Source organism: Streptopelia decaocto (assembly GCF_964273445.1).
Source record: "Streptopelia decaocto genome assembly, chromosome: 1".
In the NCBI taxonomy this organism is placed as follows: domain Eukaryota; kingdom Metazoa; phylum Chordata; class Aves; order Columbiformes; family Columbidae; genus Streptopelia; species Streptopelia decaocto.
The window spans coordinates 76955705-76977424 of NC_138663.1; the positions used below are offsets into that span (position 1 = coordinate 76955705).

Here is a 21720-nt window from a genome sequence, read left to right on the forward strand (position 1 = left end):
GTGTCGGGCTTTCACCAACACACCACAAGGCCCATGGAGTCCAACGTGAGCTTCAAAGAATCACTATCATACTTTTCCTGTCTTAAAGCCTAAGAACAGTGTTGTGACCAGTGTGAATGGGCAGGGCCAATCTCAAGACTGGGAACTGAGGAGATGAAAGGGCAGGGCAGATCTCATGACTGGCAATCCAGAGTGTGTTAGTTTGAAAGCAGACCCCAGCTGTCATTACTAATGAGGTTTCTTGTTCAGCTATGGCTGATACACATTAATAACAGCTACACACTGCATAACAAAACATTTGCCTAATTAATAGCTTAAGTTCCACGATGAGCTCCTTATTAATAGATTATAGCTTTCAAACAGTGATCACAGTAACACCTCAGTACAGACCTATTTGATGCCTCCAGTTTTGTTCATTTTTCTCCCTGCTTTTGCTCAGAGACTTGAATAAATGAACTTTTTTTTCTTGAGAGAAACTACAATGTGATACTGTATAGCAACTGAACAGTGACCAGAAAGGAAATGCACAGATTTTATTATCCCCAATGGAATTGTATGGCATGGAACATGTTTTTAAAATAGATTTATTCCCACTAATTTTGCTAGTATATCAATCTTTCCTTGAAATGAGCCAGTTTGGCCTTACTTCTTCAGGGGCAGTCAGGCATGACAGGACCAGGAGCAGGCAGGCTGTAAAGTCACAAGACCTTGACTGTGTTATGTGATGTGGGAATGTGTGCTGTACCAGCTCGCTGTGACAGGAGAGCTGAAACCCCTTCCTCCACGCTGAGAAACATGTGCCTGCAGGCCACTTCATGATTACGTAAATGTTCCAAAGCGGAAAGCATTATATTTTTTGTTTTGTTCTCTGCTACATTATTATTAGAGGAGCGATTGTTCTTATCTCACTGAGTGCTGTTACCCACACAGTCCCTTCAGGAGCAAGATATCAGTACAAATATGGAAGAAAAGAGTCAGAATGTATTTAGGTGAGTAATATGTACTCAAATAAGCTCAGAGCTGAGTACCATCCTTGGATACTGAAGCAGCTGGCTGATGAAATCTCAGACCCAGGTAGAGTTATCGAGACAGGAAAGCACAAAGTGTCCCCTATGTCGAAAATGGGAGGAAAGGAAGAGCCTGAGAACTATCTGCTATGTGTGCTTTACCAAGTAGTGTGACACAGTAAGAGTTTACATGCTTTGAGACTCGGTTCAGAAGTGCACTCTTGATCTGAACTAAAATTTTGATACAGATGCATTTAGACCATTAGTCATACACTCAACCCTGGGAAAAAAAAACCACACTGGAATAAATAATAAACAAAGTTTGGAAAGCGCATAAAAGAAATCAAAGGAACTAACAGCAGTCCTGCACCGGGGTTGTGGAAACCCCCATTGTCAATACAGGCTGGGGGATGAAGGGATTGAGAGCAGCCCTGCCGAGAAGAATTTGGGGATGTTGTTTGATGAGAAGCTTGACATAACCTGGCAATGTGCACTCACACCCCAGAAAGCCAACCCCATCCTGGCCTGTAGCAAAAGACACGTGAGGGAAGTGATTCTGCCCCTATACTCTGCTCTGGTGAGACCCCACCTGGAGTCCTGCATCCATCTCTGGAGCCCTCAGGACAGGAAAGACATGGACCTGTTGGAGAGGGGCCAGAGGAGGCCACCAAGATGATCAGAGGGCTGAAACACCTCTCCTGTGAGGACAAGCTGGAAGAGTTGGAGTTGTTCAGCCTGGAGAAGGCTTCAGGGAGACCTTATTGTGGCCTTTCAGTACTTAAGAGGGGTCTATAAAAAAGATGAGGACAGACTTTTTAGCAGGGCCTGTTATGACAGGACAAGGGGTAATGGGGTAACATGGGGTAATGACAGGACAAGGGGTAACTAGAAGAGGGGAGATTCAGCTTAGACATTAGGAAGAAATTTTTTACAATGATGGTGGTGAAACACTGGCCCACATGGCCCAGAGAGGTGGTAGATGCCCCATACCTGAAGACATTCAAGGCGAGGCTGAACGGGGCTCTGAGCAACCTGATCTAGTTGAAGATGTTCCTGGTCATTGCAGGGGGGATGGACTAGATGACCTTTACAGGTCCCTTCCAACACAAACTATTCTATGATTCTATGATTAGCAGTCAATAATAACTTACCTAGAACAAGTCAAATCAATATAGTTTCAATCTACAAACACAGGCCTGTGGCTAGAGGAAGATAGAGCAGTTAACTTAAGCTAGTAAAACTCTTGACAGTGTCTCACATGGCTTTCACATAAATAAATCAGGGGAATGCGGTTTACATGAAAATATTTTAAGGTGGGGACAGATCTGTTGCTGTACGAATAAATGCAAGATACTGCATTTGGGCAGATATAGCCATATGTGAAGACAAAGGCTGGTAGTATCTGGTGGCCACACAACAGCTCTTGCAGAAACAAATCTTAGGTCATAGTGAAGCACTGGCTGAATTATGTTAGTATTGTGCAAGAAAAGGTAATTACGTAGAGGTGTATAAATATTATTATTGATAAATCATCCAATTTTCACAATGTGATGGAATAAAATACACATATTTTTAACACATTGCTACTTGACAGGTAGGTATTTTGAATATTTTAAGAAATCTAAGAAACTCTGAAAGAGTTTTAATACAGTTTTAACAATATGATTTCTCTTTCTTCATTTGTTAAGGTCTTTTATATTTTCTTTGTAACATAATACACTATACAGGTGCCATCTCTGGCTACTTGAGAGGAATTTCTCAGTGAGCTGCACAAAATCATATGACTCAAAGTCAGTCCACAAAACTGACCTTAAAAGGACTTCTATCTTTCTTCTCAATACAAAGAACGTTGGTTTGGAGCAGAAGTGCACCCTGTAGCTGTTAGGTTTGTTCAGAAGTTTGGCAGGCATTTGCTATTCCTTTTTGTTATATCTGTGTCTAAAAGACTTGACAGGTAAGGTCTAGCATAGTTGTGCCAGGTTACAAAGTTAGCACCGATAGCACTTTCTTTAGACCTTCCTGGAGATTCCTGCCTGCACAGCAGACTTGGCAGCTCTCAGCAAGACCAGACAACTTTGCACTGCAGTCAGTCTTGTTCAGTTACACATTTTGTTGAACTTTGTCTGTCATGGGCACAGCAACCTCTGACAGACATGTAGTGCTAAAAAGGTAGGAACTTAGATATGATAAAGGCTTGAAACACTTAAGTTAAAAGAAAAAAAAGAAAAATCATAATTAAGTGCATGGAAAGTCGCCTGCAGGAATTATGATACTTAGCAGTTTACGGCTATTAGTTTCATCTAAAAACAAAATCAAAACAAAAGAGGCCTGAAAGGTGCTGACTTGATCTCCATAGCAGAAGAGCAAGCTGTCTGTCTCTGCTGGGTATCTTTGAACAGATGATGACTTCAGAAAGAAAAAACAATCCCTCAAATGATTATTCTTCTTTAATGTCTGCCTACAGCTGAATATAACTGGGAACATTTCCTTCAGCAGTGGTAGACGAGGTCCTTCTCTGCAACACACCTTGAATAACCCGTGAACTGCATGTGATACATTTCCATCCCAACCGCATGTGGGAATAGTGCAAGAATGGCAGGAAGAATTGTAACTATGCTCAAGCAACTGCAACTGGCGTGTAGAAAAACACATAAATCACAAGTAGAACCTCTGTGTTTAGATTTTCACAGGCCTGTGAAGAAAAGCTGTAAAGGCACCTTATGATACATACTTGAGATTCCTGTAGGCAAAGATCAAAGCAGTGTGGTAAAAAGCTATGGACAGGCTGAAATGAGCAGGCTCGTGGATCTTCACCAAGGGCTGAACTCTGCAGCACCTGTGTTGCTGCTTGTGTGACCTCTGCCCAGGAGCTTAAGCACTGTTTTGGAGATCGCCTATTTAGAGAGGTAACAAAAATAAAATTGCGTTACATCTGTGGCCTCTGGCTATTCCTGCAACCTATCTGCATTGGCTCACGCAGACTGAGACCCCGCCGCTCCACGAGTGACTTTATGATGCTGTTCAACAGCCTCTATTTCCATTTTTCAAATTACACTAAGAAGCAAATTCCCGTGCAGCCTTTTATTGGCAGCGTATTACTTTATTCATCCAGTTTCTATAGGTAGATTGGACTTAACTCACCACCCAACTTACCCGCTGGACTTAACACCGGCTATTTTAATGCACTTCTCTAGGAGGTGGAGGAGCGAGGGCAGGTTTTCCTTCCCGTGTTAAAAAGGCTCCAGTGTGACTGCGCTGCCCCCTGCCGGGGCTCCGCACGCAGCACAGAATCACAGAATGTTAAGAATTGGAAGGGACCTCAAAACATCACTTAGTTCAATCCCCCTGCCAGAGCAGGACCACCTAGATGAGGTTGCACAGGAATGTGTCCAGGCGGGTTTTGAATGCCTCCAGAGTAGGAGACTCCACAACCTCCCTGGGCAGCCTGTTCCAGTGCTCTGGCACCCTCACAGTGAAGAAGTTTCTTCTCATATTTAAGTGGAACCTCCTGTGTTCCAGTTTGTACCGACTGCCCCTTGTCCTATCATTGGTTGTCACCGAGAAGAGCCTGGCTCCATCCTCGTGATACTCACCCTTTATATATTTATAAACATTGAGGTCACCCCTCAGGCTTCTCCAAGCTAAAGAGACCCATCTCCCTCAGCCTTTCCTCATAAGGGAGATGCTCCACTCCCTTCATAATCTTCGTTGCCCTGCGCTGGACTCTCTCCAGCAGTTCCCTGTCCTTCTGGAACTGAGGGGCCCAGAACTGGACACAATATTCCAGATGTGGTCTCACCAGGGCAGAGCAGAGGGGGAGAAGAACCTCCCTCGACCTACTAAAAAAAGCCGTGACGCTGGGGAGAGGCTGAGGTTTCACACTGGTGCCTGACGAGCAAAACCTGCCGACTCCGGTCGCCTGGTGCTTGCGCAGCGCCTCACGCACAGGCGGCTGCGGCCGCTCAGCTCCCACCCGCCACAGTTTTCTAGTTCCAGGGCTGATCACCTTAAAGCCACCTCGTATGTGCCGGCAGGAAGCGGAGCCACGCCTTTGGCTAGCATTTTTTTTTTTTTTTCCCTAAAGTACTAAATATAGATTCCCGGCCACATGCATACCGCGGGGCATTGGGGACTCGCCCTCCCTTCTTGAAAGCGTCACCTGAGAACACACGGAGCTGCCCCCACCCCCTGGCCTGGGTTTCGCGGGGTCCCCGCGCCAAGATGGCGCCCTGCCTTCACAGGCAAAGAAAGGCGCCTCGCCTCGAATTTCCCCCGAAACCGGGGTGTCCCTCGGTGCCAGACTCCCACGTCCTCGCATCCCCCACTGCCCGCGACACCCTCGCAGCCTCCCCAAGTTCCCCCGCCCCGAGCTCTCGCAGCACGCAGGCGCGGCAGCGCCAGCGCCCCGCCCCGCGGGAGGACTACACTTCCCAGCACGCACGTTCGGCGCGGGGAAGGGCGGTGTGGCAGGGAGCGCCCCGCGGGCAGGCAGGAGGGCGGGCAGGAAGGCAGGGGATTGGGGTGCTCGGAGCAGCACCCCGGCACGGAGCGGGGCGCGATGGAGGCGGAGGCGGGCGCGGGGGGCTCGGGAGAGGGGCGGCCGTGCGCCCACCTGGCCGCGCTGGTGCTGGCGCGCGGCGGCAGCAAGGGGATCCCGCTGAAGAACATCAAGCTGCTGGCGGGGGTGCCGCTCATCGGCTGGGTGCTGCGCGCCGCCTGCGACGCTGGGGTCTTCCACAGGTGCGCATGTGCCGCGCTGCGTGTCCCCTCCTCGCCCCCACGGCCCCCCGGGGTGGGCTGACCAGGGTGGCGGGAGTGGGAGTGGAGAACGCGGGGATTCCGGCCCGGGACGGGGGTGCTGAGGGGAGCGGCCCTTAGCCGCAGCAGGCTCTTGGGGAAGCCCTCTGCCCGGCTGGGTTCTTCCTGACGGGCTCCGAGCCTTGGCGCCGGAGTCCTAGCTGAACTGCTGGCCGTTGTGGAATCAGAGTAGTTCGGGTTGGAAGGGACCTTCAAAGCTCCAACCTCTGCAATGAGCAGGGGCATCTTCAACTAGATCAGGTTGCTCAGAGCCCCGTTCAGCTTGGCCTGGAATGTCTCCAGGGATCAACCACCTCTCTGGGCAACCTGGGCCTGTGTTTCACCACCCTCACTGTAAATAATTTCTTCCTAATGTCTAAGCTGAATTTCCCCTCTTCTATTTTAAAACCATTACCCCTTGTACTATTGCAACAGGCCCTGCTGAAAAGTCCAACCCCATCTTTCTTATAGGCCCATTTTAGGTACTGAAAGGCTGCAGTAAGGTATCTTCAGAGCCTTCTCTTCTCCAGGCTGAACAACCCCAACTCTCACAGCAGAGCTGTTCCATCCTTCTGATTATTTTTTGTGTCCCTCCTCTGGCCCCTCTCCAACAGGTCCATGTCTTTCCTATATTGAGGGCTCGAGAGCTGGACACAGGACTCCAGGTGGGGTCTCACCAGAGCAAAGGGACAGAATCACCTTCCTTGGCCTGCTGGCCACGCTCCTGCTGATGCAGCCCAGGATACAATTGGCCTTTTGAGCTGCAAAAGCACATTGCTGGCTCATATAATTTCTCATCCACCAGTACCCCAAGTCCTTCAAGTTATAGTTGTGGGCTGGTCTCCCCTGGGCTGTATTTAGCTTCCTTGAAACTGCTCCTTCGGGTGCAGTTAATGTGGCACCAGCTGAAGGACGAGGTAGGGCAGGATGTGGTGCAGGGTGAGCAGGTGTCACCCTGCCATGAACTCTGCTGTCCCTTCCTGCTGAGGGTGAGCTGCAAAGGAATGAAGGAATCAAAGTCTTAAAACACAGTAATTTGAAATTAAAGTTGTTCTGATTTGTGGTTGAGAGCCACTAGTTAATGGTGTGGTGCATGAGGAAGAGTGTGACCAGCAGGTCGAGGGGGGTTCTCCTCCCCCTCCACTCTTCCCTGGTGAGGCTCCATCTGGAGTGCTGTGTCCAGTTCTGGGCTCCCCAGTTGAAGAAGGACAAGGAATTACTGGAGAGAGTCCAGTGGAGAGCTATGAAGATGATCAGGGTCCCAGAACACCTTTCTTAGGGAGACTGAGAGAGCTGGGTGTGTTCAGGCTGGAAAAAGTCTGAGACATGATCTTGTCCATGTTTATAAATATCTCAAGGGTGGGTGTCAAGGGGAACCAGACTCTTTTCAGTGGTGCTGAACAATAGGATGAGGGGGAACAGGCACACACTGAAACACAGGAGGTTCCGTCTAAATATGAGGAAAAACTTCTTTACTTTGAGGGTGCCAGAGCACTGGAACAGGCTGCCCAGAGAGGCTGTGGAGTCTCCTCTGGAGATGTTCAAACCCACCAGGACACATTCCTGTGTGATCTGTTCTATGTGTGCCTGCTTTAGCAGGTGGGTTGGACTAGATGATCTCCAGAGGTCCCTTCCAACACCAACCATTCTGTGATTCTGTGAACATACTTGTATCTATCTAGCTCTAATTATTGCTACCAAAGTTTTGTGTACTTTGCCACAAACTGAGCTTCTGTTCCCTGTCACATGGGCAGATATGATTACTTCCTTCCACTCGATAGGCAGGTAAACCTAGAACAGGTCACACAGGAATGTGTCTGGGTGGGTTTTGAATGTCTCCAGAAAAGGAGACTCCACAACCTTTCTGGGCAGCCTGTTCCAGTGCTCTGGCACCCTCAGAGTAAAGAAGTTTCTCCTCATATTCAGATGGAACCACTTATGCTGTTAGTGTTAAGAATATGGGCATTATAATTTTCTTTTTTTTTTTTACCAGAACAAAACTGAGAATTTTCTACACATGTACTGATAAATTTAACTAAAACTAGTGCATGGTTAGGATGCACTTGGTAGGTAGCTGGTAGGTACAGGTTCCCAGTGCAAACCTGTTGCATTATGTTCAGAGCAGGGACTCGATGCGGTCAAGTAGAAATGAAGCCCAGCTAGATTGAGAGCTATACCATTATGTATTCTGAAAATTTTTTTTTACTGTATCTGAAAAGTAGAGGAAGCATCACTGACTTGGTTTTAATTAAGAAGCAGTCACAAATGTTTCTGACTTAGTTTACTGATAGTTATTTAGTACATGTGAATCCATATTGCTTAATGACCTATGGTGGATATGGTGGTTTGAGCTACCTCCTCATTTTCTGAATTACCTGAATTTGCCCAACAGGAAGCCAATTAGGGTTATGTAGCCTAACTTTGAGGCCTAACAGGTGCATTAGAGGGAAGTGCTCTGTGTTTTCTAGTCACCTTTGAAACAGCTGTGCTGTTAGTTACACAACAAGCCTCTGTTAGTTGAATGGGGAGTGTGTATTTAAACTAACCAGCCTGAAGCAGTTTATGGAAAATACCTCTTCTGTATTTGTTCACATGGGTGTGACTTGACGTGGCTGTCACTGTCATACATATTTTTTTATACTGATAATCCCATGTTGCCTTTGGAGGAAAAAACTTAACTAAAGCACCATTTGCTGTGTACAGTGCATTGAGAATGCCAGTGTTGCTGGGAGAGGAAGGGTTATTTTTCATAGTTTTGTTTTTATATCTCACATGCCTTTTTGTCACAATGATGGCAGCAGTGGCCTTACAGTACTCAGCCAGTGTTTATCGTCACATCATATTCAGACTTAGCCCTTCCTTTTGTAAACGTTTATTATCCCTGAACAATCACAATCTTGCTTTACCAGCATTGAAGGTTTCCTGTGCCAAAACATGTGTGATTGTAACTTGAACAGCTCTTTCTCTGGGATTGTGTGGAGCCTAATTAACACATTTTAAAACTCTTGCAGAATAAGCTGATCTTCTGTGTGGTAGTTTTACTTGTTGTCAGCCTTATTTCTGAACTCTTAAGTGATTTTGAATGCCTCATTCAACACATTCACAATTCATCAATCTGTTAGCATGTCTAATAAATTGCGGTGTGCTGACACTGGATTTTTCTGGTAACACTTCTGAATTTTATGTTGCCTAAGCTTCCTATGTGGAAGGTAGATCGACCACCCTACAGTACTAAACTGAAATATAACTCAGGCTTGAGATTTTACGATCTAGTGAACATGTGTGTTTTATCCCTGTTGTTAAAAGCTGCGTGTTGGACTGACAGGGATAATTTTACCAACACAAATATATAAGAACTAGTTCCTTTCACTGCAAGGTATAGTACAGGGCGCAGTTCAGGTTAGATTATGGCAGGCAAGTCAACAATGCTGGGATTTATTCTTTATATTAATCTCTCTCACTGTCTGCCCACAGTGTATGGGTTTCTACAGACCATGATGAAATTGAGAAGGTTGCAAAGCAGTTTGGTGCTCAAGTTCATCGCAGAAGCCCTGAAGTTTCTCAAGACTCCTCAACGTCTCTAGAAGCTATCAGAGAGTTTCTTAATCAGCATCCTGGTAAATGAGTAATGAAATACGTTGAGCTTTTATGTTGTTGACACAGAGGGATGATGTGCTTACTATTTAGAAAGAATAAGTAAAGCCTTCCTTCAGTAAATACAAGCTAGAAAGATTCTTTCTTTTGTGGCATCCACTCATACCATGGTTTGTAGTCGTGTGTATTAAAAATGTTAATTGTTTCATCAATGTTTCTTTGTTTTTCTTTAGAGGTTGATATTGTAGGAAATATTCAAGCAACATCTCCCTGTTTACATCCTAGTGATCTTATAAAAGTGGCAGATCTGCTCCAGAAGGAGGGATTTGATTCTGTCTTCTCTGTTGTGAGACGGCACCAATTTAGATGGAGTGAGGTAAAAAAAGGAGGTAATATTTAACTGTTTCTGGTTACAGTTATACTTCTTTTTTTTCAAATGGTTTATTTTCATAGCTGTGGTATTTACAGAAGGAAGTGGTATCAGAGACAGGGGCTCTGACAGTGTTTGTTCTTACTATGCTAATGAATGATAAATATTGTGAGGTAAAGTTTTAGTGAATAGGAAGTGGCAACCTCTTAGGCTGGAGAGTTAGGCTTTCAGCCTGGTAGTTTGGCTGCCGGCTTAATGTCAAATTGGACACTGTCTCTGAGTCACGAGGACTGAACTCATTTTAATCAGCTCCTACAGAAGAATATGACTGTTTTTAGAGAAAATACGTCTCTCAGCTACAGTTGCTGAAGACTGAACTCTTTACTTACAAATAAAGATTGTACCTTGTTATAGCTATAGAAGTACCTCTTGTCCTTGTTCAAAGAACTATTCCATACATTATCTATGTTGGTTTTGTTTCTGTGATTAGAGCAGAAATGTTTTCTTCTTTTTCTAAAAATGGCTAGTTCAGACACTGTTACATGGTTATTTTTACTTTTTTTTAAAAAAAGAATGTGTTGCTCAGACATTACACTTACTCTGTTGAGATCTAAATTGCTTCGGATGAAAATTTTTTTAAGTTTACAAAGCATGCTCTAAAATAGCATGCAAAAGAAACGAAGATTTGTTTTAAGAGATAAGTTGGAATAGAAGTTGTTTAGAAGAAGCAGATAGCTTAAGCATTCTCATTGTTCCTCATAAGAGGAGAAATAATATGACACAGTTCGTTCATAAAGTAGAAGAGGAATATCAAAATCTTGGATGGCAGTTCAGGATTCTGTGGATTGCACTTTAGGCAACCAAGTAAAAGTCCACTTCACAGCTTGAGATGCTGGAATGGACATCTGTGAAAGACTAAATCTCATTTGGATGTACCATGTGGCTTTCTGAAGTGATTATGTGCCACCAAGGTAGATTACTAAAATAAAAAAGCCTCAAGGCCTACCTAAACCAGCAAATAATTCTTTAGTATAAAATGACATCTAGAGTCTTTCAATGTGGCAAGAGATAAAGAATCATTCACTTGCAAGGAGTATATGTGAGGAGAACAAGGAACACTTTGTGCAAACCTTAGCAGCTTAAGGGTAAAAGCAAATGGCCTTTCAGGAGTGTGGTGTGTCAGGTGATTTGCAGAAGCATTATACAGTTTAGTATTATTTTTATTTTTCTCCCTTTTTTCTTTTTTTTTTTTTTCTTTTTTCCAGATCACTTTATGTTAAAAGAATTTTATATCTTTTCCTGTGTATTTCTGTTGTTCCTTCTGCATTAAGGTTTAATATTGATGTACCCTGAAAGAGAAAGGTGTCTCTCTCTGACTGGAAATGTTTACTTCATTGAGCACAAAGCTCTAGTGTATTTATGAAGTACAAGGTGTGTATATATACTAAAGTATCAGGATGTTTTGGGTGTTTGAGAATACCCTCTAACTGTTTTATCATTAATATATCATGAGACCTGTTGAATTTTAGCTCCTTTGTGCGTGTGAATTTGGGTGATGCAAGGACAGAAGTCTTTGGTCACTGGTTCAGTTTCTGCTGCTTGCCCTACTGGCATTGATAATAATACGGGATCTTTTGGGATCACTTTTGTTCAAATGAGCTTGTTTCTTTATTTATGGACACTGATTAAAACACTAATAAAAAGTTAACATAATGTATATCCTTAAATAGGAGATATTTAGGTGAAGTGCCAAGGTGTTTTCATAAGCAAAATTATTTGTCATATGCTCTTTTTTCATCTTCCAGATTAGTCCTCTCAGTTTTCAGAGTTCATTCAGGGCATTCTTCATTTTAAGTGTAGGTAGCTGATTTCTATTTTTTTTTTTTTTTTTTCATTTACCCTCAGTGAGAGTTAAACCCCTTCCTATCATGCACTTGGAGATAGAGTATGGAAAGAGTATAGTATTTCACATTGGCAAGGACAGTCAAAAAGAATACATCCCCTACTCATTTAGTAAATGGTTTTGGAGCTGGTGGCCTCTTTTTTTCTTTCTTTTTTTTTTTTTTTTTTTTTTGGTAAGTTGGAATGAAAAATTTCTTTTTTTTTTTTTTCTGCTCGAAATGCAGGACAGTCTTCTAGTTTGTCATCCACTGTTCAAGGAAGATAAGCAATTCAGTGATCTTTATAAGCAACAAGAGGCAATAATGAAAGAAGTTGGTGACTGAATTGTTTGCTTAATTTTTCAACAGAAAGCTGTTTAAAGAAAGTTAAGTGATTCTGAGCAGGGATTCTAGTAAACTTATTTTGACATTTTTCTCTGTTAATAGAAAACAAAATGACGGAGCCCCAAAATCTGAATCCAGCAAAACGATACCGGCGGCAAGATTGGCCTGGGGAGTTGTATGAAAATGGCTCATTTTATTTTGCCAAGAGGCATTTGATTGAGAAAGGCTACTTGCAGGTTAGTGCTTCTGTTTTTCATGCTCTTTAGAATAACACATCTTTTATTCTTTTTATAGAGGGTTCTGAATACAATTATGTATTTCTATTTCTGATGCAGTGTGAAGTATCAGCACTTCGACCTTCAGACAGTTTGCTTATTGCTTGTAACTTAACAGGGCTAGCTGTAACTAGGACAGTTCCAGTAACAGCATCTTTCACAGTCAACAAATTTGCACAAATAACATTGAACATTTTATATCTATAAGCCTAAAATAATACAATATGGAATTTCATGTCAGTTTGCCAGGATATAAGTGCATATCTTATAGTTCATTTTAGTCTAAGGGTGTGAAACTGACCTTCTTGCAGTGTTGTAGGCTTGTCGTATAGTCTATAAACTTGTATTCTTGGCCAATTTAGTCTTATGCCAATTTTGTACTTAAACAGTCTTTTTCCCTTTCCTGATGGTTACATCTCAGTATAGTAATACAGAACAAATATATTTACTTCAGCTTTCATTTTGTTTGTCTACAACTATAGTCTCTTAGTTTTCTTATGCAAGACAAGGTATGATCTTACAGATCATATCCAGTACTTTTTAGCAGAACTGAAAAAAACCCCAGTGTAGATATTTCTATATTTCTAATGGGAATACGTTGCTAGGTATATCAAGAATACCGGGTTTATTCTTCTCTCTTTTCCAGATACCTCACTAACACAGAGATAATAACTGTAGGTCTCTATCTGCACAGACCCACACAGTGCCAGCTTGTGCTGTGTGGACTTGCAAGTATTGATCTGGATAGTACCATTTTGTTGAATTCTACATTTTATCAAGGTTGGGCCACATAACTCTCTGAGTATCAGGGCTTTTAGTTCTTTAATTAGATTGGGGTGTGCTGGATATTTTTCCAATTGAAATTAAGTCATGCAGATAAAAAATTAAGTCGTGTAGATAACAAACAAGCATACTTTTATGAAGTAAATGCTGAAGGTATTACTATTTTACTGTATTAAAAGACCTAATGAACTCAATGTGACCTCATGGCTATAATGCATAAGGTTTTTCTTGCATGCTTTCTCTAGTTGTAAAATGAAAATGCTTATTAACCATTGCCATTGAAAGTTGTTTCAAATGCTTGGTTCTGTGTCACTGGTAAAAACATCATTATTGATGGTTCACTTATATACATGCAGTTGTGACTACTCTGTAACCAGATACTTAGTTTTCATTACATTGTACCAAATTGTACATTTTTGTTTTAACCCAAGCAGAAATTTTTAATGAGTTCTATTCTATTTAGGGTGGTAAAATGGCCTACTATGAAATGCGTGCAGAGCACAGTGTGGATATTGATATAGACATTGATTGGCCTATTGCAGAACAGAGAGTATTGCGGTAAAAGCACTTTTTATTCCTTCATTTATTTGATATCACTCATTGTTTCAAAGTATGGTCATGTGAATTCATAATGTATGTAGTGTATGTAATCATGGTCAAAGATAATTGGATAACTTCATTATTCTATATAATTTTGTTTTTTCCTATCTATGAAATCATCTGAGTTACTTTTGTTATATGTTTGTGGGTTTATTTTGTTTGTGGTGGGTTTTTTTGGTTGGTGGTGGTGGTGGTTCGTTTGTTTGGTTTTTTTGAAAGTTCAGCTTGGGGAAAAGCGTAAGCCCCACTGTACCACAGTAATGTGTTAGCATCATCTCTGGCTTTTCCAATTCAGTTGTCCTAGTCTTCCAAGATCTGGACCACATTTATTGATGCGCATCGTTGAGAGTGTTCGTGTAGAAGGCATAAGCTGATTACATCTTGCCAGCTGCCTTTTCTTTGCAGCTACTCTGCATCTCTCTAAGGAAATAATGACTAGGAATGGAATATGTTTTCTGTGCCTTTTTCATCCTTTACTCTTTTTGGTTACGACCCAAGTAGAAACTATAGAACCTGATCTCTTATGCTAAGGAAATAAATATCATCCTAATTTTTGAATGGACAACATAACTGACCTGTCTTTTGGATCATTCTGTTCTTCTCTTTGAAGAGGGACAACATAATTGGAACGTGATGATGATGAGAAAATACATTAGAAAAAAAAGAATTTCAAAGCTGATTCTTCTATCTGAAGGTCACAGTTGTATCTGAAATATTTGGTTTTGGAGTGTTCAAAAACTTGCATCCTAAAAAGATAACTTCTTTGTTTAGCTTTGGATATTTTGGCAGAGAGCCATTAAAAGAGGTGAAGCTATTGGTTTGCAGTGTTGACGGATGCCTGACAAATGGTCGCATTTATGTGACAGAAGATCAGAAGCAAATGGTCTCCTACGATTATAGAGATATTGTTGGTATTGATCTATTAAAGAAAAGAGGAATCCAGGTAAGTGGTGTTCTAAAGTGTGAGGCTTTGTGTTTGGTGTAACCTGAGCATTAAAAGATTCTTAAAACCCTGCAACATGCAAGTTGAAGTTTCTCAGAGTAATTGTGATCAAGTAGCATAATGCCTTGGTTCGGGATTGGGACAAAGGTTTTACTTTGATCCTTAGAGAAAAATAAAAGTGTTTGGAGAAAGTTCTCAGTCTCACAGTAGCTATAGCATCTTTCTCTTTTTGCCGTGGAAAAATGTGGGAAGAATTTTTTATGGTGTTTTGCTTGCACCAATGATATTCTGTGTAGTCTAGATATTCATTAATTAGAAGTCAGCTTTACCAAGCAGGGATATGTTGTAACCTCTTGGCCACAGAAGAGGAAGAAATACCCAGGCAAATTAGTTGGTTCATTCTAGATTGCCCATGATTGTTGCAAAGAGGGGAAATCAAACCCCAAACATTTCTGTCTGCATAATTGTTTTAACCATAGATTATGTGCTTTGAAGTTGTAAGAGTTCAGTGTAAATGAATCACTGAAACAACACAGATTGTAACATGGCTACTATTATTTTTGGTTTATATTACTGCTACTAAATTCTGCTGATCTGAATCTTTGCTTTCATTTATGTAAAATTAGCCTCCTGGCTATTTTCTGTCTGTGCTGCTGCCTTTGATGTAGCTAGAAGAATTTTTGGAGGAAAAGAGCTAAGCACAGATTTAGGCTGCCTTCAAAGAGCCTTAACTCAGTTCTGTTGCACATAGAGATAGGCGTGGATAAGACAAAGGTAGCTATACCTCAAGTAGACTTCTCCAGATACATTTTTGGAGTCTTTACTGTAGGATTTTTTTTGTAACAGGTTAGACGAGACGTTTGTGACATACTTTGGTGCAGCTGTTGCTGCCTTGGGGCAATGAAACGGAGTAGATGGTTTTTCAAAACTCCATCAGTCTTATTTTCTGTGAGGCAAAAGGGGGAGGAAGCTTATACTACTTTTTTTTGTTGCCTGTGGGAGCCCATTTCCATACTTAGTGTGACTTGCAATATTTCCTTAAAACCCTCCTGGTCTTTGTGCTGCACTTCATGTATTTCTAGTATATGTTGCCAATACATTTTTGCTTTGTGCACTGCTCCTCTTCATTCTGTACTTAAAATCAGTGCCAAGTATTTGTTAGTATTTAAAAGCAGCTAGGGACGATAAACTTTTCTACAGCTTGGACAGAAAATTTGGATGGGTTGTGTCTCCGTTTTTTTTTAAATCCTACTTCAGTAATCTAGATCTAGCTTACCTTGTACATCATTTCTGAAATTTCAGATTTGGAATGAACTTCTGGAGATTAATGCGCTGTGCTGCTTCAGTCTGTTTAGTGTTCTGTTGATGCTCTGATGTCCTACTGTGAAGAAAATGGTGTTGTTAGGTAGAGGAGTCATGGAAAGTACTTCATAATATTCTACTTTTACCAATATTACAAAAATTTCATTGGGAGTTCTCTTATTCCAAACTGTGGCTTAATTAGATTGTATTGCAGTAGATAGTATGGCCCTGTACTGTTACATCCAGTATTTTATTTGGTACATGTTGCGTTTTAAAATGTAAAATTATTTTTTTGAACCTCAGGCAAGTCTATGGAATGGTGTTTCACTTTCCCAAAGCAAATTCAAGTCTGTAATGTGGCTTTGGATGCTAATAACTTCTGCTCTGAGGTTTGACTGAAGAAAGTAGTTATTCAATGCTTTTCTGATATCTGAGAGAGCTATGAGCAAAACTTCTACTGTTCTGTTTTTTGGGGTTTGGTTTTTTTTTTGGGTTTTTAATGCGTCAACTTACCTATCTTATTTCGTTGTATGTAGAATTTATTCTAACTTGACTTTCTTTTAATAGGTTCGACTTATCTCTGAAAGAGATTGTTCAAAAACACTGTCAGCCATGCAGCTGGGATGTGTAGCAAAGACTAGTGCAACAAATAAATTACAAGTCCTGGAAGACTGGCAAAAAGACATGGGTTTGAGCTGGAAAGAAGTCGCTTACCTAGGTCAGTTCTCTCTCTCTTTTTTTTTTTTTTTTTTTTTTTACTAAAATTTCATATAGCATACACAAATACAAACTTTGTAGTGCTGCTCAGCTTCAAATACTTTGCTTTCTGTTAGTACACTTAACTTAATGGGATTGATATGCAAATTACAGCACACAATCAGCAAAAGCAGGTACCTATTTGAGGCTTGCTAGGGTACAATATAATATTAATCTAATATTAAAGACATTAGTGAATTTGTGTCTAATTTGTTAAGGGAAGTCTCAGTTGCTTTTATAATGAGATTTAGGAAAGCTTTTGATATTACACAAGCATACAGTTACAGTTCACAATTTTGAACTGATTCTAGTTCATTTCAGCTGGCTATTGTATGGATTATATTCTGAAATGGAAACAAAAGGACAGAATTAAAACTGAAAACCCTATGATTCTGTACAAAACTGTATTTCAGTGACAGCTTAAGTGTATAGTCCTGCAAATACTTATTCAGTTGCTCAAATAATTTTACTGCTCTTAAAAGTACCATTCTCTCACCTGAAGATTGTGTGAACTATGTTCAGCGTTTACATGTATCACAAAGATTTTTCTGAGAACTGAGTCACACGTGCAAAGTGCTGTTGAGCTGCTAAGATGAAAAATTGTGGCAAGAACATAAATTTTAAAAATCAAATCAGTATGTGCACAGAAAAATATTGAGTCTGCTCAGTTTTTTCCCTGCTGTGATATTTTGCCTTTTCTGTCATCTTTCTCAATAGGAAATGAAGAGTCTGATGTGGAATGCCTGAGGAAAGCTGGCATGAGCGGTGTGCCTGCTGATGCTTGTGTCGTTGCTCAGAAGGCTGCTGGTTATATTTGTAAAAGCAATGGTGGCTGTGGAGCTGTCCGGGAGTTTGCAGAACACATATTCCTGTTGTTAGAAAAGGTGACCTCTGCAAGGAAGCAACTGGAAGAAATAAATTCAGCAGTAAAGGAAACGAGGAAATGAGATCAGCAGGAGGGGAAATAAGGATCTAATGAAAAAAGAGTAACACGGTTGGCCAGTCCTGATTTTCTTTTCTTCTCTCAGTAGGTCTGCATCTCAAAGGATGGCTCATCTTTCAAGTTTTACATTGCAGTAGAGTTAAAAAGATATTTCCCTCTAATTTATGGTCCCACTTTGATATTCACGCGCTGGTCCCACACGCTGATATTCACGATTATATGCTGATAATCGTGATCATATTCATGATTATTTTAAAAGCCATTTAAGTGCAGTGGGAGGAATGTTATGAAAAGTAGTGTCCTGTACATCCACCCTTAATCATTACTTGTGTCCTACAGGAATGATTTGTTTTTATTTCCTAATCTGAATGTTTTCAGGGATCAATGATTTTGCGTGACTTGACGATTTGTAATTCAGACTTTAAAAAAAATATTCTGTCAGTGTTGCTCATTTGGTTTTAATTTCCGCTGTCAAATGTCAGCATGATATTGTAGCTATGTGGTTGCTTTTTACAGGATTCATCCCTAGTTAGTAAGAATTCTAGCATATGCTGGAGAGGTCAGGTATAAACTAACTATGAAAATTTTTCCTATATTTTTAAAAGACAAATCAGTTACTGTAAGACCAGTTAATATTAGTTAAGAAAAGCACCTAAGCACTTGTTCAGTTTTAAGCTCATAAATAATTAAATGGCATTTGGAATCGTGCCTCTTATCTTTGAATCTGTTTATACTGGGTTTTATTGAAGTGCTTAAATTAACATACCCAAATGCTTTGCCAAATCTGGAGTTAAATCTCCCATTGACTTTGAGATCTCTCCTTTGCAGAAACTCAGTTTCTTTCTGTGAAGGCTTTACTACAACCATAAATGAGTGAAAAAAAAATCTTTAATGTTTATTGTATGGAAAAGTTACTACTGTTTAAGGAAAAAAAACAACCAAACAAAGTGTAGTTGTTGATTGTAGGTTTATATAAAATATATATTCAGACTATGTTTAGCATGTTAATTTAAAGCTGATGTTTATGTGTGTTTGTATTTATGGAAAATACAATTTTTACCATGTTTTGTTTTAAATAACTCAATATCCTTAAAATTGGTAGAACTGACACTAAAAATATGCATCAGTTTTCAATCATAGTATTTATAAGTGAGTCAAGTTCTGCCTTGGGTTATGCTAAAAAATAAAAAATCCTCATGGTACACAGGCAATTATTACTGAGGTAAATAATAATGACTTGTCATTTTATTTTGTTTCTCTGCTAAACAGACATTCTGAATACAATATCACCTGATATTTTACCCTCTGATTATCATTGTGTTTACTTTCTTTTATGAAGCAAAATTTTAAATTGAAATTCTTTTACTGCCTATCTACAGTAGCAAGGTTAAGAGGGAATTAGTTTACTAATTAGCTCTACATTATCATTTAAGTATTTCCTTTCAGTGAGGTTTTAGGGTTCTACACTGGATAAATCCCATGGAGTTTGATAACAAGCGAGCCACATTTTGGACAGTACTACAAACTTCAGTATAGATAGATTAATTATTTTAGTTGTATGGACTGTAGTAAAGCTTCAGCAGTCTGGACTGGATGAACAATTCGGGTTTGATAATGTCGTGTAGAACTGACCAAGCTGTTGGTTACTTCACCCTGTCATCATCAAGTAACTTGCTGACTTTAATTTCAATAACATTTTCCTGTAAATAAATACCTTTAAACAAGGTGACTATGATGAACTTGATTCCCCTTCCTTTTATGTTAGAGAAAGAAAAAATATGATTAAGTGCAATTGTAATAGGAATGAGTTGGCAGTACTGTTTGCAGGTTACTGTTTCAATCAAGAACTCTTCTGATGTTTCAGCTGCTTGCGGAATGTGCTGTGTATACATTGGGTCTCTACCTTACATTTCTACGTGTATCAAAAATAGACACAGAAGCACTTTTGTGTGAGTGTTGATAGTGAGCAGAAAGACATGGTAGCTGATACATAAGTGTTTTGTCTTCTACAAATTCGTGTTTAGAAGAATGAGTTAAAATCTTACATTAGAAGAATATGAAGAATAAAAGAGCTCTAGAGACTATTTACAAAATAAAGCCTGTTTGAAGATAAGGGAGATGCATGATCCACTGCCTGAAAGGTTCAGATTTGTATTGCCCACATTGCAAGGGCAAGCCTAACTGTAAACTACAGTACAATGAAGGATGTCTTAATTACTATTCTTGATTTTTATAGAAGACTCTCAATCATATGAAGGATTTAGTGGTCACAGGGGGCAGAGATAGTGAGGATAACTCTAACAGTCACCTTCACGGGGAATTCCTGGGTCACGGGCAAGCTTCAAAATGTAGTGCCTTTTGCTGACACCTGCTGTTTCAATACATATCCTGACACCGTGATTGCCTTTTATTAGAGTATGCGGTCCACTCAGACTAGATTTCAGTGGTCACTTCTCTTAAGGTAAGATAAGTTTGGAATAATCTCTTTTGCTCATGTGAGCACTTTTTTTCTTTTTTTTTACTGTAAATTACCTTGTGTATTCCAAAAAGTATCTTAGATAATGTGGGCTGTTTTATCATAATTTTGTGAAACTAAAAGAAGTAAACTATGTAATAAGCTATTATGAAAAAATATCTGATTACCTGAAATTTGAAATAAACAATTTCCTGTAGCCTTTGAGTAGAGAATGGTGATGGGGTGATTTATGATTAATTTGTATACTGTAAATCATACACTTCCAAGTTCATGTACCATATGGATGGATGGATTATACCTGATGAAGTTGGACAAATTTTATTCCCAAATTAACGAAGGTGGACAAATATATTCCGACATGCACACACAGTAAGTTACTAAAAATCTTCATCTTGATCTGGTCTTGGAGTGTTTTGTGTGTGTGGTTATACCCTCTTAAATAAATTCCTTCACTTGCCTGTGTTCCATGTTTTCAGATAGCTGGTTTCACAGCACTGTGTGCTTTGTGAACAGGATTCATCTCTGTTTTCTGAGCTGTCAAAGACAGCCCAATATTCCTACAGAAGGATAATCTTGCAAATTGAGTAGAATGTATTGAGTATTTCACAGGATGTTGTGCTGGTTTGACTGAAAGCACGTTAATTTTCTTCATGCAGTTAGAAATCTTTTTTTCTCATAGCTAGCACGGTCGATGTTTGTATTTAGTTTGAGAACAAGAAATAACACACCAGAACAGAGTAAATGTTTTTAATTGCTCTGGTCTGAGAGCCAAGGACATTCTGAGTGCTCTGCCCACAGGCGTGAGGCAGTAAGGAAGTGGGACATGGATGGGACAGAGCTTGACTGATATCCTTCTGATCAGTAAGGGTATTCCATCCCATTTGCATCATGCTTCGTATTTAAGTAGAGTTGGGATCTTTGAGCTAGGAGTTGAGATGGACTCGGGACAGACGGGAACCGGGACCTTCTTCTGGTTCTGCTCCGTTTCGGGGCAGTTTTGTTCAGGAGTTTCTTTAGTTTGGCCTTTTGCCATCCTGCTGTTTGGGCCTTTCTGCCTTTTTCTCTCTTCTCTCTCTGGGATCAGCTTTTCAGGACCAGTTGCTGGTTCCTGGGGCTGGCTGCTCAGTGTGGACAGAGTTTGTGAGGATTTGCATTGAGTATCTTGATTTTATATTCTATTTCCATTTTGTATATATTATTGTTAGTAGCAGCATGTTAGTGATATTTTATTATTTTATTTAACTGTGTTTATCCCAACCCACAAGTTTCTCCCTTCCCTTTTGATTCTCTCCCCTATCTGGGGCTGGGGAGGAGCAGGGAGTAGGCGAGCGACCATCGTGGTTGTATTGCTGGCTCACGTTAAACCAGAACAGATGTTCTCAGAGAGGATTTCCATTTTGGTTAGACCTCAAGGTCTCTGCTGATTTTGGTGGTCTGGTAGCTCTTGCCAGGAGAGTTGAGGAGAGGGGAGAAGGATAAAAAATAACATATTGTCATTACACTTGCTAACTTTGGCACCAGGGGCAGAGTTAGCCCTTCACCTACTTCTGGCACCATTAATTTGGTTTGATCTGATCTTTGTCCTATTCAATATATGTTTCTCTGCAGTTCTCTGCTATTTCCTGTAGGCTGATCCAACGTGTTCTGAC

The 21720-nt window shown here is 40.6% G+C and overlaps 1 protein-coding gene across 1 annotated transcript; it reads left to right on the plus strand.

The window, feature by feature from the left end:
- The first annotated feature begins 5487 nt into the window (after nucleotides 1-5487).
- Nucleotides 5488-20267, plus strand: CMAS (cytidine monophosphate N-acetylneuraminic acid synthetase). The gene is given in 9 exon segments (XM_082074733.1): nucleotides 5488-5747; nucleotides 9279-9421; nucleotides 9632-9787; nucleotides 12096-12229; nucleotides 13515-13609; nucleotides 14423-14594; nucleotides 16464-16614; nucleotides 17370-17586; nucleotides 17588-20267. Coding segments are annotated over 9 exon segments (1305 nt in total). The 5' UTR covers nucleotides 5488-5565; the 3' UTR covers nucleotides 17643-20267.
- The last annotated feature ends 1453 nt before the right edge of the window (nucleotides 20268-21720 follow it).